Here is a 15,058-nt window from a genome sequence, read left to right as displayed (position 1 = left end):
TCTTGATAGAGCTCAGTTTGAGTGGTATTTGATGGCTGTCAGTCACTGGAGGAGACGAGACGGGGTTTGGATGAGCAGCGGTTTGTAGAAGGTGATGATGGTGTGTTTAGTTCAGCTGCCCCACACACAGCAGTTGAGAGATTCATTAAGAAAACCTATAACCAAAGTAATGCAGAAATCATGTAATGGAAATGCTACTGCCAGCGAGTCTAATGCAACACTGACGATGTCACGTTTTATAAAATAAAAACAAATACAGTAATTACAGTAACGTTAGGTGACTTAGTGCACAGTAACGTGATTATACATTGTGTACTTACATAATCACTTTAGGGTTTCTCATCATTTTCATGTGTGTTATCTAATGTCAGTGCATGTAACGTTAGACTGCTCTCGTTTCCTGAGCGAAATCCAGAGGAAAATACACAGGTAACGGGATACGGGACGTCTCTTATATGCAACAGCAGCTTGTAGTCAGTAGTCAGATCTGATTTACCGTGTAATGTATCTTGAGCAGTGCTCTCTCTCTCTCAAACCAAACTAAACTTCTTCGTGTCACTATTTTACAGCGTAAATTGTGAGTCAGACTCTGATTTAGAAGCTGATTCATGAAATAAACAAAACCAGAACACAACAGGTAGAGTATCAGAGTTTAGCAAGTTATGATTACGTTAAGGTTCATCAACGTCAACAATGGCACCCTGTGTAACCGCTGTTAGGGGAAGCGGGGCGACTCACTCCACTGTTTGGGATTCAGTCTTACATATTGTACCTTTAAATTTCTAAAAATCCAGTTGATGATGAAACATTATGTAAACTGACTCTTTAGAAAATCTATTTTTGACTTTGGAATTCAAAGAGCTAATTATTACAGCCTTCAAACTCCAGGACAAGCAAGTATGTTGGACTTTGAGTTAGATTATGTTGAAACAACAAAAAGAAAGAAGCAGTTTGTCAAACATTTACAAATTTAGTTAAATTCATTAAATTCAGTGAATATCTATGAAAAGTCTGTTTTTATTAGTTTTTATTTTCAAGTAAAGAAATAAAGTTTCACTGTAATTTAAACAAAACAGACTCAAGGGCTCATCTGCAAGGCTAATTTATTATTAGTGAAGGTTGATAGTGACAGCTTCAGAGTGACAGGAAGTTGGGAGAAAGATGACCTGCAGCCGCAGGTTGGAATTGAACCCTGGTCGGCTGTTTGTTTTAACACCATTTACAGTATTAACACATTTATTTTTATATTAAAGACAAAAACAATTCAACCTGTCTCAGCCAAACTGAATTTTCTGTAAACCTTCTCGTTTTCTTTTTCTTCTGTCCTCTCTGTTTCCAGTCCCAGGCCAGTTCATCTGAACTGGGCAAACAGCTGGCGGAGGTCGAGTCTCTCCTTCAAAAACAGGATCTCCTGGAGGCTCAAATCTCAGCTCACGGTGAAACCATCGCTGTCATCAGCAGCACAACGCTGAAGGTACAAGGCTGATTATCATCCCAGTCTATACTTACATACTGTCAGACAGTACATTTACTCAGGTACTGTACTTATGTACAGTTCTGAGACACTTATAGAGTATTTCTATTTTATGCTACTTTATACTTCTACCCACTACCTTTCAGGGAAATTATATTCCAATAATATGTTTATTCTGGGACATTCTGCATAACAAGTAGTTTTGCTTTTGTACTTTAACATTCAGACTTTTACTTATATTTGTGCCACTGTTACTGAAATAAAAGATCTGAGTACTTCTTCCTGGTTCAGGTCCTGATCTGTGTTTGTCTTCTTCTCAGGTGAAAGTGAGAGATGGTCAGCAGATTCAGAGCAGAGTGAGAGCGCTTGACACTCAGTACAAATCTCTGGTGTCCCACAGCAGCAACAGGTTTTTTTCTCTTTTCATCTTCTTTTATATCTGCTGACCAACAGATATGAATATATGTTGCTCTTTGACACCTCCATCTGTCTTTCTTCATCCTTCTCTCTCTCTTCTTCTTCCTTTCCTCTATCAGGAGGAGGCAGTTGGAGGCTCAGCTAAGGTTGTTTGAGTTCTTCTATGACTGCGAGGAGTTAGAGGCCTGGCTGTATGAACACTGGTTGAGGTTGCAGACGTCTGGACTCGGACGAGACCTGAACCAGATCCAGCTGAGCCAACACAAGCACAAGGTGAGCCATGCGAGTACATGAACATGCCATTTTAGTGGATAGTAAATTAATTTATTTATTTATATTTACATTTATTTAGATATTTATTTTTAATTTTATTTACTTTTTATTTGTTTAATATTAACAAAAAATTCTAGTCATATTAATATTGACTAATTTATCTTTCATTTCTTGTATTTAGAATTTTCTGAGGTTTGAACACGACGTACAGACAGTCTGCAAAAAACTCTAAGAACCATAACTTGAAGTTAAAATGTTTTACTGAAATTAACTAAACCAAAAAAAATAAAACCTCAATTAAAAAAAGGCAAGTTTATTTAGAAAGAAAGTGCTTTACATAATGCAGCAAAAAGAAAAGAAAGAATAACAAAACATAAAATAACAACAAAATATCATTCAATTGAAATGTAAAAGAATAGAACCCTTGTAGGAAGGAAAATCACCATCATCATGAGTTTTGTGTTTTATTATTATTAACCAGGAAAATTGAAAATTCAGATTTTTCAATGTTCTCTCTGAATAAGTGAATTCACCACACAAATTGATTTAAATTAATGATTTTTATAACATGTTCAGTTTTTTCTTTTTTTTTTTTAAAGATTTTTTTGGGTCTTTTTCGAGCTTTATTTGTGACAGAGACAACTGAAGAGTGACGGGGATGTGGGGAGAGAGAGATGGGGAACGACATGCAGCAAAGGGCCGCTGCTGAGCCTTCGTACATGGGGCGGATGCTCTACCAACTGAGCTAATCGACACCCTATAACACGTTCAGTTTTGATTGTTATTGTCTGGTGGTGACTATAATAACAATGGTTATATACTGAATAAATGATTAATTATTATAAAATAATAATGGAAAACAAAAAGGATCATTTAGAAACAGATGGATGCAGATAAACATTTGATCTGTACCAACTGATTCGCTAAATAAATCTGATTACATCCTGTCAGATTCTGGAAGCCGAGCTCCAGGCCCAGGAGTCTTTGTACCAGGGGGTTCAGGGTCGAGGTCAGGATCTGCTGTCCAAACAGAGTCAGATGAATCAGCGGGCTATCCAGAAGTGGATCCGCACGCTGAAGAAGCAGTGGGGTCACCTGATCGATGATGCGACAGGACGCCGCAACAGGCTGGAGGCAGCTGCAGCCATAAAACAGGTAGACAATCAAACAGGAAGGGTAGCATATGATAGAGGGATAGAGAGATGCACTGAAGTTTGTTTTGTCTGTTTTTTGTCTGTTTGCATAAGGATATGAATATTACATGAGTATAGCGACGATACAAAATATTAACTGTCATTATGTTTACTTAATATTTTGCTCACTCCCGTGCAGTAGCTAGCATTGTAGTTACGCTATTGATTAACATGTCTTCCTGGCCAGGAAAACAAACAATTGTTTTTAACAGCCAAAACATTCAGAGCTTTGTTTGGCACCATCCGATCAGCCATCTTGGTTTGTTTTCTCTTAACCTCCTGCTGCGTCCTCATAAACCACAGTCACAGTTATTAAATGTGGCTGTGGTTTGTGGGGACCTGATCAAGGTTTCTAGATTACACTACTACACAGCTACTTCTCCTTTCTTCAGTACTTTGCAGATGTGGCAGAAGCCAACTCCTGGCTGGGCGACAGGAAACCACTGCTGACCAGTGAGGATCATGGGAAGGATGAGTCGAGCACGACGGCATTGCTGCAGCGCCACCTGCGGATAGAGAAGGAAATGGCAGCCTATGGGTCAGAGATAAAAAGACTGTCAGAGCAAGCGAGGAGTGCAGCACAGCTAACAGCTCTGACTGTAAGTACAGATGAAAATCATACTTTTTTTGACTGTGCAGAATGAAATGTAAGACGAACACGATGTGTGAATGTGTTCATGTACTAAAACAGAACCACGCATGTGCCCACATCTACTTTCACTCTAAATTCAGCCCTTATTGACTTACATATCACAGACACACTCTGATGTTCTGTTTTACATTCTGATTTAAAAACAAAAGATATTTCATGTTATGGTTTTATTTTACTCAATCGTCTTTACAATTAAATTGAAATGAAATTAGTTATTTTACATTTAAAGTGTAACTTACCCCTCCGGAGAATCTTTTCTTTTACTAACTACAGCCTGGTTTGTCACTGGATGTTTTATATTTCTAAAAACTCTCTTCTTGTGTAGGAGGAGCCTCAGCAGAGTAAGATGATCCAGTACAGCGACTCCTCTGGAGATGAGGAGGGGCCAGGAGCGGTGACATCACCACCACCGAGCGCCAGGGCTGTGAGGAGCTCTGGGAGCTCCCCTTCTCAGAGTGAGAGCAGCATGGCCAAGGTCCGATTCAGATACAAGAGAGGTACTGGAGGTCTGCTCTGTGGCACTGTCCCGCAGCAAAGCACAATGGAAGTGAAACAAATGTTGTCATGGTGGAATATAAATACTATGGAAGTATCAAACCCCAAATCATATCAAAGCCTCCGTTAACAACATTTGGAAATCAGTATTTGTTGTGATTTGTAATTCCACTGTGGTAAATATGAACAGCCTTAGGTGTGTATTTGTTATGATTACATTATTCGTGCTCTTCAGTCTTTTAGTGTCTGTCATTATGTCCATACAGGATGCTGAGCCTGGTTAATAAAGTCATTTTCCAGCCCTGTTTTTCTTTGTGTTTTAAAATGAGACCTGCAGGAAAAGTAACCTCAGGTTAAATGATAAATATAATCTGAGCCAAACTCATTTTCAGGTCAGTTTCCGTGGGATCGTAATGAGGTTCTAACCATCATCAGCACTGAGTCAGATGGAGACAGAGTTCTGGCCAGAGACAGCCAAGGAAACCAGCAGCTCATCCCCAAAACCTACCTGATGCTGATGCCAGCCACTGTATGATCAATAATCAATAACATTTGAATCAGTCTTGTCTGTTAAGATGAGCCTTTTTAGATCAATAATTAGTCTAATGTTGTCAGTCAGTACCTAAAGTCCTCCTTCTTCGTCACTCTGCTTAGGCTCCTCCCCCCATGCCACCCGCCTCCACCAATGGCGTGACAGAAAGTCCTATCAGGAAGCTAAGTCGCCCGAGGCGCAGCCGCTCAATGCGTCGTGGCACAGCTGAGATTCAGACAACAACGCTGCCAGACCCACAGTACCAGAGAGACACTGTGGAGGGCACGCAGGCCAGCCTGGACCAGGACTACAACTCCCTGTACAAACTGGTCAAGGTGACAGGGACAGGATGGGAAATGTAGTTTGATAACACTGGAGTTTATATGATGATGGAAGTATTTAAATCGTTGTGTTTGCAGTTGAAGTTGAGGAGCCTGGAGGAGACGCTGCGTCTGCATCGATTCTCCAATAGCTGCCAGGAGTTTGAGTCGTGGATGGAGGACAAGGAGAACGTCCTGAACACCTTCAGTATTGATGCCGACAACCTGGGAGTGGTCCAGGCCAAATACGAGGTGAAGATTTAAATGATTGTCATGAATTCTTTATAGCTGAAGGAGAAATTAAAATCACATGAAGTCAAATCAAAACTTGATTGTCATAGTTAAATTTTAATGGTTTAGATTTACCCTGTATTGACGCTGATTTCCTGTCCTAGAACTTCCTGACTGAGTTGGCAAGTGGGCGGGGTCAGTTGGATGACATAATCAGAATGGCGGAAGAGCTGGTGAAGAGCCGACACAGTAAACACAGAGAGATCAAGGACAGACAGAGGAAGGTTTCCAGCAGGTAAGCTCCAGATATCTTTTGATCTGATATCTAATATGTCAGTGATCAGACTGTGAGGAGAGCCTCAGTTTGCAACAGCCACGAGTTGATCCGGGTCTGGTCTCCTGTTCCTGGTGTCTGAAGGTGGGATCAGATCCAGCGGCTGAAAGAGGAAAAAGCACACGAGCTGCTGAGCACCGCAGACGTGCAGTCCTTCCTGCAGAGCTGTGAGGAGGCTAAAGCTCAGCTGCAGGACCAGCTGTCCGGGTTCGACACCGTGGACGTGGGCTGCAGCTCCTTCACCCTGCAGGCTGAGGAGAAGAACCAGGCTCAAGCCATCAGAGACATCCAGACCCTGGAGGCCAAGATCGCCTACCTGAAGAGTGTTGCCAAGATGTATGTTTCCGATTTAGAATTATTAGTTACATCATTTGTCTGAATAAATCCTTTCAGAACCCAGCTTAAAAACATCAAAATTACACATACATATACACATGTATATTTGTTTTATTCCCCTCAACAAAGAGCCAGTGGGATTTTATATTATTGCAGAAAAAGCTCTGTAGTGAACAGTTTCACATGTTCATTAACACCATATCCTCATAAATAGACTTTTATGAATTTTGAAGTATAAATGGAATCACCAAAAGTAAAGAGCTGCGTCAGGCTATAAATGAACTACACCTCAGTCACATGACGACGTCACCACTGCTAAATATATTATAAAATATTGCTAAGTATTTGGATTTGTGATGTTTAATGTCCTGACGACCCGGTAGTCCTATTTAGCCAAATTCATAAGTGGGGTTTTATGTTGTAAAACAAAACATAAAAAATTGCAACTTGGGGAGCCAAAAGTACAAAAATTGACTGATTGATTTTTAGGACTCTTTACTTCACACAATGTCCACATAAACTAAATGTTTCCTGGTACGATTAAGACATTTTCACAGCTCTGGTTAGAAATGCATCAGGTAGACTTCTTCTTCTTCTTCTCATTTTGGATTTTCCCTTCAGGGGCCGCCACAGCGAATCAGTTGCCTCCATCTAACCCTGTCTTTTGCATCCTCTTCTCTCACACCAACTACCTTCATGTCCTCTTTAACTACATCCATAAACCTCCTCTTTGGTCTTCCTCTAGGCCTCCTGTCTGGCAGTTCAAAACTCAGCATCCTTCTACCAATATATTCACTATCTCTCTTCTGGACATGTCCGAACCATCTCAGTCTGGCCTCTCTGACTTTATCTCCAAAACCTCTAACATGTGCTGTCCCTCTGATGTACTCATTCCTGATCCTATCCATCTTGGTCACTCCCAAAGAGAACCTCATCATCTTCATCTCTGCTACCTCCAGCTCTGCCTCCTGTCTTTTCCTCAGTGGCACTGTCTCTAGACCAAACAACATCGCTGGTCTCACCACAGTTTTGTACACCTTTCTTTTCATTTTAGCTGAAACTCTTCTATCACACATCACACCTTACACTTTTCTCCACCCGTTCCAACCTGCCTGCACACGCTTCTTCACCTCTTTTCCACACAGGTAGACTTCAAAAACTAAAATGTTTAAAATCACCCAGCTGGTTCTGTCTCTTTCATCTTAACTTTGTTTTCTGCTCCATGATGTTATTTCCTGATTTACAGGAAGCAGGACTGCAGTCCAGCAGAGAGCGCAGCCATCTCTGAGGAGGTCCGAGGTCTGGAGGCTCTGCTGAATCAGGTCTGAGTTCAGTTCATCATAGTCTGACAGCAGTAACAGAGATCTGTTCAGACTTTCGTTTGTTCTATTTATCGTCTAGTTAGTTAGTTCTTAGATTAATATTTAATGTATGTGTCAAATTAAATTGTCCATTGACATTTAGCTCATGGTGAGAATTGAGATCGTACACACTTAGAGGTCTGTAAATATTAGTACGCAAGCATTTACAATATAAATATTTAAATAAAATATTTCTCTCATAAACACAAACACGTATGTTAGATGTATCTACTATGGTCTTATTATCATTTGTTTATCTCTCTATCTATCACGATTGAAGTCTCTAGTCAGTGTTTTTGTTTTTGTCCCATAATAATGACAATAAAAGGTATTTGGCCTAAAAAAAGAACTGAAGAAATTAAAACCTTGCAGTTAATAGTCAAACCGGCTCTCGTTCATGCTCTCTCTTGTGGATTTTTCAGTTGAAACATCAAGCGGGTGACAGACAGCGAGTCTTGGAGGAAGCCCGCAGGCTGCAGAGCTTCCAGCAGCAGGCCAAAGAGCTGCAGCGCTGGGCTGGCTCAGTTCAGGACCACCTCCTGCAGGAGGAGACGGCTACTGACGTGGCCTCAGCTGTCGCCCTGCTGGAGCAACACCAGGAGCTCCGGCTGGAGATGGAGGAGCAGAGGAGAAGGTAAGAACTGCTTTGTCAGAAAACAGAGTTTCAGGAAAGTCAAATTTGATTTGTGGATGAAAAGTTAAAACTAAAATACTCAAAATGCATGAACTGTGTAGGCTGAATACGTCCACCATGTTTGTGCTTTCAGGCTGAAGGAGATGGAGAAGCTGGGAAAATCTTTTCAGCAGGGCTCATCTGATGGGAAGATTGGGGGTGTCGACATCCAACAAACATTGGACAAACTTTATGCTGATTGGTCCAAGCTTGACAAGATGTGGACCAGTAGGAAGGTCCTTTTAGAACAGGAGGTGGAGCTCCAGAAGCTGAACCAGGAAGGGGACCGGATTGAGGCGGCACTGTCTGGACATGAAGCCCGACTCAGGGTCAAAGATGTTGGAGTGAGGATCTGTTTTCATGATCCATCTCTGCACATTAGACCAAGATGTTTGAAACAGCATAAATTACACATATTTTGATATGATATGTTTGTTTACTCATGCAGGACTCAGTGGACAGTGTCCACAGTCTGCTGGGCCGACAAGACGAGCTGGAGGGTCTCCTGAAAGCTTTGGATCAACAAGTCGGTCATTTCACTGAACGCAGCCAGGAGCTCATCAACCAAAAACACTATGCTGCAAAACAGTAAGAGGACACAGCAGAAGTGTCGCAGCCACACAGAAAACATTAAGGATGGAGACCACAGACCTAAGAGACCTTTAGTACAAGCTAAAACATGAGAATCTTTATTGGAGGAATGAGGCTCACACAGAAAGTATGTTTGGAAGCTGGGCAATATGCAGATGCACATATCTGTTACAAAGTCACCCTAAAAACAGAATATATGAATGAAATTTCAAAACTGAGAGTATGTATGAACATGCAGAACAATAGTAACATTTAAAATATATTAATGTAAGTAAAAATGTAATTCAGGACACTTTTTAAAACATCATCAGAGGCTCATAATGCTAATGCCAATCATCTGCTGGGGAGGGGGAAGCATGGAGAGGGACAGAAAAACTGGTGACGTGACTTCATGACTTCCTTCAGCATTACTTTTTCTATATACTTTCTATTTGTGAGTAATCTACCTTGTGCATCGACCTGCAATTTGCAAAAGAGAATTTCCTCACTTTGGGACTATTAAAGTCATATAACATAATAAACCTACCTATCAGTGATTTGGATTAAATCATTTTATGTTTCAGCATCAAGGAGAGGAGCAGGAGCATCCAGAAGGCCAACAAGAGGTTGAAAGAGAGCAGCAGGCAGAGGAGGAGTCTCCTGCTGGCCTCAAAGAAATTTCAGGTAACATACCAAGTCTGTTGTTGATATAAAGACCCCTTATCTGTGTGTACGTTTTGTCCTGATGGTGGCCCTGATGCCTCAGTGTGGTGGAATACTTGATGTTGAACTTGACAGTTTTTCAAGTTGTACACAGTAAACATTTCAATCAACGATTCTGATGACATTTCCTGATTTCCAGAGGATGAACCCATTAGATTTTTATGACCCTACAAACCTTTGTAGTTCCAACACCGGCTCAAAAAGAGCTAAATCAGTATACTGTTTGTCCTCTTCAACAAATAATATACAGTCCTGTAAACTCAAAATAATGTCATATCCTCGTATTTAATATTAATGCAATCAGTCTCAGGCAGTGTTTCATTAGCTTCCCTGATGTTTGGTGCTGCAGGAGTTCCAGAGAGATTCAGACGAGCTGCTGCTGTGGATGGAGGAGAAGTTTAAAGTGGCGGAGGACGAGTCTTACAGAGACCCCACCAACATCCTCCGAAAACTGAAGAAACACGAGGCGGCAGAAAAGGAGATGCAGGCTAACCAGGTCTGGCTGGACAAACTGGTTCAGGTAAACTGCCGCTCACTGGTTCCCAGTCCAATGCGGAGAAGAGTTCTTCAGCTGCTTGACTTTACTGACCTGCCACATTATGTAATCAGCTGGGGCAGGAGATGGTTGATGAAGAGCACTACAACAGTAAGAGCATCAAGAAGAAGTCCTCTCAGCTCAGCAGCCGCTGGAGTAGGCTTCAGGACAAGATGGCCGACAGAGGAGACAAACTGAGACAGGCGGGGCAGCAGGAGCAGCTGATGGAGCTGCTGCAGGTAAAACCCTGAGTCAATTACTGACTGTTAAATCACTGACTGGATTGACTGACTTGTTGTCTTATCACAAAGTCGTTACTACTGACTGATCCTAACTGTATTTTCTGACACCTAATTGACTTTGTGATTAACTTTGACCTCCTACGTTCAGCCTGTTATGAACAGAAAACAAATGCATTATTTCAGAGTTTAACTCTAGGTAGGTTTTGACGTTTTCGCATTAAAACATCTCAATTACATTTCTAATTAAGTTTCCTGTGTTAGCTTAGTTAATATCGTTCATCCTTCCTCAGGATGCCAAACTGAAGATTGAGGCCATTCAGTGGATGCTGAACAATGCCGCCAAAGGTCACGACCTCCGCTCCTGCCGTCAGCTTCTGAAGGTGAGGTCACTGAGGCTGCATGAGGCTAATGCTGAAACAGCTGTAGTCCTTTTATATGGGATCCATGTTGGTCCAGTCTAGGTTAAGCCTGTTAGCAGGCAGTAACTGCTGTGTTTCTGTGTGAAGGAGCATCAGCAGCTGGAGCAGGAAGCCAAGGAGCTGGCGGAGAAGATTAACTCCATCATTAGCAGGGCCAAACACCTCGCCTCCAATCACTTCGACTCACAGAGGATCCTCCAGGAGACCGACACCTACCTCACTCTGTGAGTCGACTCTTCAGTCTGCAAACTGAATTTTTGTTAACAGTTAGTGGATGGACTGCTGTAAAATGTTGTCTGCCATGTACAAAGTTTCCAGATTAACTTCGTCAATTAACTTCAAGCTTTGTGCCGCAGGTTCAAGTCTCTCCAGAAGCCTCTGGACCGGCGCCGAGCTCAGCTGGAGGCGTCAGTGCTGCTGTTTGGGTTTTATCATGACGTGGACCTGGAGCTCAGCTGGATCTCTGAACATGTTCCCGCCTCTGGATCTACAGGATACGACAAGTCTCTAGCTGGAGCCATCAGCCTCATGCAGAAACACAAGGTACCAGCTGGATTACAGGTTATTACTTATAAAAAGTCAACTTTTCAACTAAACGGCTCTGAGTGAGATAACAATGGTGAAAAATAGGTTTGTGACATATTGAGATAATTTATAAATCAAACTAATAGCTAAAGAAATACTTGTTTATTCATGCCACTCCTGTGTGTGTTCACTTAGGAGTTGCAGGTGGAAGTGACTGCCCACCGAAAACACCTGAACCATGTCCTGCAGAAGGGGAGGGGCCTGGCCAAATCCAGCAAATCAGAAGGAGAGGAAGTGCTTCAGAGGTGCCACTGCTTATGTCTTTAGGGTTGACTGTGTTTTTGTTTCCTATGCATTTCATGTCAGAATTTCCTGTTTCCTTGATAAATGAATGCATGATTTTTTTTTTCAGATGCAGCCACCTGAGTAGGGAGTGGGAGGAGCTAGAGGAGGCGTGCAACAGTAGAGCAGCTCACCTGAGCAAGGCCATCACCAGGGAACAAGTGAGAGGGACAATGATGTCATTATTATTTGAAGTGGAAGAGCATGATGCAGCAAAGTGAATGTCCAATGCTTGCTTCAGACTGTATGATATTAGTCTGATCGCAGCCCGAGTGTCTGCAATGAAAATGGGTGTCCGCTGCAAGAGTTAATGGTTTTATTCAGTGCAGTGCATCACAGCCAATGCCCCATGATGTCCCGACAGAAAAATGGGTGTTTGCACATCAGGTGCCATGTTTGTTTATATTCTTTTTCGTTTCATGTCTCTCGGCCGTGTCATGGCAAGAATTTCTGACTCTATAATCTTCTAATCGGACACAGTGACCGTCTTAACAAAAAGAAATATTGTGTAGTCTGAATCTGACATTAGATTTTCCACATACTTAACTAAGTCTGCCTAATAAGCTAAATGAAATCACTTAATACTACAGATACGAAACTAAACTAACAGAGAGAGAATGGTTGGACTGGTCCAGCTTTAGAAACATTTTGTGCTGAATTTTCTCTGATTGTGAACCATCTCCAGCTGCTGTTGGACTGCTCAGAGCTAGAGTCCAGGCTGAACGAGACACTCGGTTTGGTGAACACTGACGATTACGGCAAAGACCAGCTGGCCACACAGAGTCTCATCACCAAACACCAGGTACAACACACACACTTAGAGGTCTGTACTTAACCAAAACAAATGCGGACCTCAGGTCGTTCCCTGTGGAACTCCTCAAAGTGAAACTGAAATCTGTGGATATTTGCAGGTGTGCTGCAAGTATTTATCCTGCATCTTTTGCATATATTGAACACACAATATGGAGAGTATATGTGGCAGTTCATGATTGCTGAATCTCAACCAATAAGCTTTTAAAATGTTACAAATATTCTATTAACTATCTGTAGGCGGACAATCCAAATAAAGTTTTCCAAACGTTTTAACTCTCAGAATGTGTGATCGGAAAATGTAGCAGCAAAATGTATCTGAACAGTATTCTAAAGATTCCTTTGCTGTAGGTGGTTGAAGGCCAGCTGGAAGTGCTGGAGGTGGAGGTGGAGAAGTTAGGAGAGCAGGTAGAGCAGGCAGTTCAGAACTGGAGGCTGGAGGAGCTCAGCAGACCCTACAGTCGTCTCAGCAGTCTGAACCAGGAGCTGCAGCACCAGGCTGCTCTCAGGTAAATACTGATTTATACTATTGTATTGCTCTATAGTAGTACCTCTAAGGAGGTACGACGGTCCAGTCCGTGTTTGTGTGAATAGGATTTTAAAATGGCAGTTGCTGGTGATGCATGTGTTCAACCAATACATGTATACTTGCATCACTCAAGGTTCCTCTTGTGCTGGAAGAGTATGTGTTTCAAAAAACAATGTTTGAAGAGCTGAGAGTGTTCTCAGCTCTTGCAAGTAAAGACTAAGTGACAACCTCCATGGCTGTGAAGTGAAGCCAAAAACTGCAGTTCCTCAGACCAGTCCAACTTCACAGCAGAAATAAACATTTATTTAAATGTTTGCAGCCTGGTACAAAAAACAGTTTTGGTCTCTATAGCTAATTTCCCCGTTCATGACAACTGTACTGAGGGTGAATTTATATACAACTCACCTGTTCACATTATATTAAGACTTAAAGTTATGCAGAATTAACAGTGTGGACACTTTGACTGACAGGTAGGTGCTGTTACAGAAGGCTTATTTAAGGACCGAGGCATCATTCAGCCCACCTCATGTCCACTGATGAGCCACGTTTCTGCCAGTTTTAAGATTAGCCAGGAATCGGAAGAGACAGTGCAGCTAATGTGGTGGTGATTAGAGCCACAACACTGAGCTTTAACAACGGTCCAACCTTTGGGTGATGCGTCCATTCTTTATACTGTCTGTGGCACACTAAAAAGAAAAGGGGGTTCTCCAACTGTTCTCAGAGCTTTGACAAAATTCCACCGGTTTATTTGGTGTAAAATCGATGCTATAACTTGAGCCTTGCTGTTAACTGCCTCCATGAGCTGTAGGTCACAGCCAACTGTTACCGCTCTTGTGACACTTGTTGAAGATTTAAGGTTGCCTGGGCATCATCAGAGAAAAATTACTGTGAAGGAAAGAGGGCGCTATAGCCTAATTCTCTTACTAAACCTGTCTGCGTGTCTAACTGTCCATGTGTCTCCTGTCAGGGGTCAGAGGTTAAAGGAAGTCCTCCATCTCCACGAGTTCAGACGAGAGTCATCAGAGCTGGCAGACTGGATGAACCAGCAGAGACAGACGGCAGAGTCTCAGGACCTGGGCAACGACTACCAGCATGTTCAGGTTACATCTGCCTACAGATCAGCAGATACATTGTTATCCGTGTATATATGTGCTTATAAGTGACAGAAGAGCATGTCAAAGATGAAGATAAGTCATTTTAAAAGTGTCTCCATTACAGAGAGGGTCATACTGGTGATAAAAACGTGCTCTGTCCTTTTTACCTAAAAAGATTCAGTAAAGACGGTAAAGCTTACAGTAAAGTAACAATATTCTTTGATGGATGTTTCAGTTGCTTCGTGGGAAGTTTGAAGGTTTCCTGAAGCAGCTGGAGGTTGGAGAGGAGAGACTGCAGAGTTGCAATGACCTGGCTGCTCGACTGATCCGCAACAAACATCCCCAGAGCTCTGCAGTCAGAGAGACACTGCAGGAGCTCAGGTATATATATACAGGTGTACACACACCTGAGTCAGTGACCAGTCATCTTGTTAGTTCGATTATTCCCACATTCATTTTCTTGTTCTTATTTCCACACTCGCCACATTGTTTTTGACTTCTGTCTCACACGTTATTCATTGTCCTTCTTTCTTCATTGTGTAAATTCTCACTTCTTTTTTTTTTTTTTTTGCAGTGCATGCTGGGAGGATTTGATGGGCGTGGCCATTGAGCGTCAGGAGCAGCTGCAGAGAGCCGAGGAATGTCACCGCTTTTACCAAGACCTGGCTGACTCGCTGACTCTTATCCAGGTACGGTGTCTGTCAACACATCACATCCACACGCACATACAGTGCATGTATGTTGAAGTCTCTCCCTCTCACTGTAGGAGCGACAGAAGAGCATTCCTGACGATGTGGCCAAAGATTTGCGGGGAGTGATGTCACAGCTGAGGAAACATGAAGCTCTGCTCCATGAGTTGGCTATCACGGAGCAACAGGTACAGATACGCTAAGAGACGAGAGCGTTCATGTTCATGTTGTAATACAGATATTAAAAACACACACAGTTTTCACATGGCAGGCAGCAGTTTTACCACAT

At 42.2% G+C, this 15,058-nt stretch overlaps 1 protein-coding gene across 1 annotated transcript in view; it reads left to right on the top strand.

Moving 5' to 3' along the window:
• Window positions 1-15,058, top strand: part of sptbn5 (spectrin, beta, non-erythrocytic 5) — a 48,055-nt gene that overhangs the window by 9,746 nt on the left and 23,251 nt on the right. Inside the window, exons 12-40 of the mRNA XM_027278753.1 lie at window positions 1,340-1,474; window positions 1,795-1,883; window positions 2,011-2,164; window positions 3,116-3,319; window positions 3,750-3,956; window positions 4,335-4,506; window positions 4,897-5,033; window positions 5,159-5,371; window positions 5,456-5,608; window positions 5,752-5,882; window positions 6,006-6,257; window positions 7,504-7,579; window positions 8,041-8,252; window positions 8,386-8,635; window positions 8,740-8,879; window positions 9,446-9,545; window positions 9,934-10,104; window positions 10,194-10,358; window positions 10,652-10,741; window positions 10,868-11,004; window positions 11,137-11,323; window positions 11,501-11,610; window positions 11,718-11,808; window positions 12,333-12,449; window positions 12,809-12,966; window positions 13,954-14,086; window positions 14,316-14,461; window positions 14,655-14,769; window positions 14,847-14,957. Coding sequence (XP_027134554.1) covers window positions 1,340-1,474; window positions 1,795-1,883; window positions 2,011-2,164; window positions 3,116-3,319; window positions 3,750-3,956; window positions 4,335-4,506; window positions 4,897-5,033; window positions 5,159-5,371; window positions 5,456-5,608; window positions 5,752-5,882; window positions 6,006-6,257; window positions 7,504-7,579; window positions 8,041-8,252; window positions 8,386-8,635; window positions 8,740-8,879; window positions 9,446-9,545; window positions 9,934-10,104; window positions 10,194-10,358; window positions 10,652-10,741; window positions 10,868-11,004; window positions 11,137-11,323; window positions 11,501-11,610; window positions 11,718-11,808; window positions 12,333-12,449; window positions 12,809-12,966; window positions 13,954-14,086; window positions 14,316-14,461; window positions 14,655-14,769; window positions 14,847-14,957 — 4,356 coding nt within the window. The remainder of the gene's footprint in view (window positions 1-1,339; window positions 1,475-1,794; window positions 1,884-2,010; window positions 2,165-3,115; window positions 3,320-3,749; window positions 3,957-4,334; window positions 4,507-4,896; window positions 5,034-5,158; window positions 5,372-5,455; window positions 5,609-5,751; window positions 5,883-6,005; window positions 6,258-7,503; window positions 7,580-8,040; window positions 8,253-8,385; window positions 8,636-8,739; window positions 8,880-9,445; window positions 9,546-9,933; window positions 10,105-10,193; window positions 10,359-10,651; window positions 10,742-10,867; window positions 11,005-11,136; window positions 11,324-11,500; window positions 11,611-11,717; window positions 11,809-12,332; window positions 12,450-12,808; window positions 12,967-13,953; window positions 14,087-14,315; window positions 14,462-14,654; window positions 14,770-14,846; window positions 14,958-15,058) is intronic.

Source organism: Larimichthys crocea, chromosome V (assembly GCF_000972845.2).
Source record: "Larimichthys crocea isolate SSNF chromosome V, L_crocea_2.0, whole genome shotgun sequence".
Lineage (NCBI taxonomy): Eukaryota > Metazoa > Chordata > Actinopteri > Sciaenidae > Larimichthys > Larimichthys crocea.
Note: the sequence above shows the minus strand (reverse complement) of the source record. Positions and strands in the feature narration are given on the sequence as shown.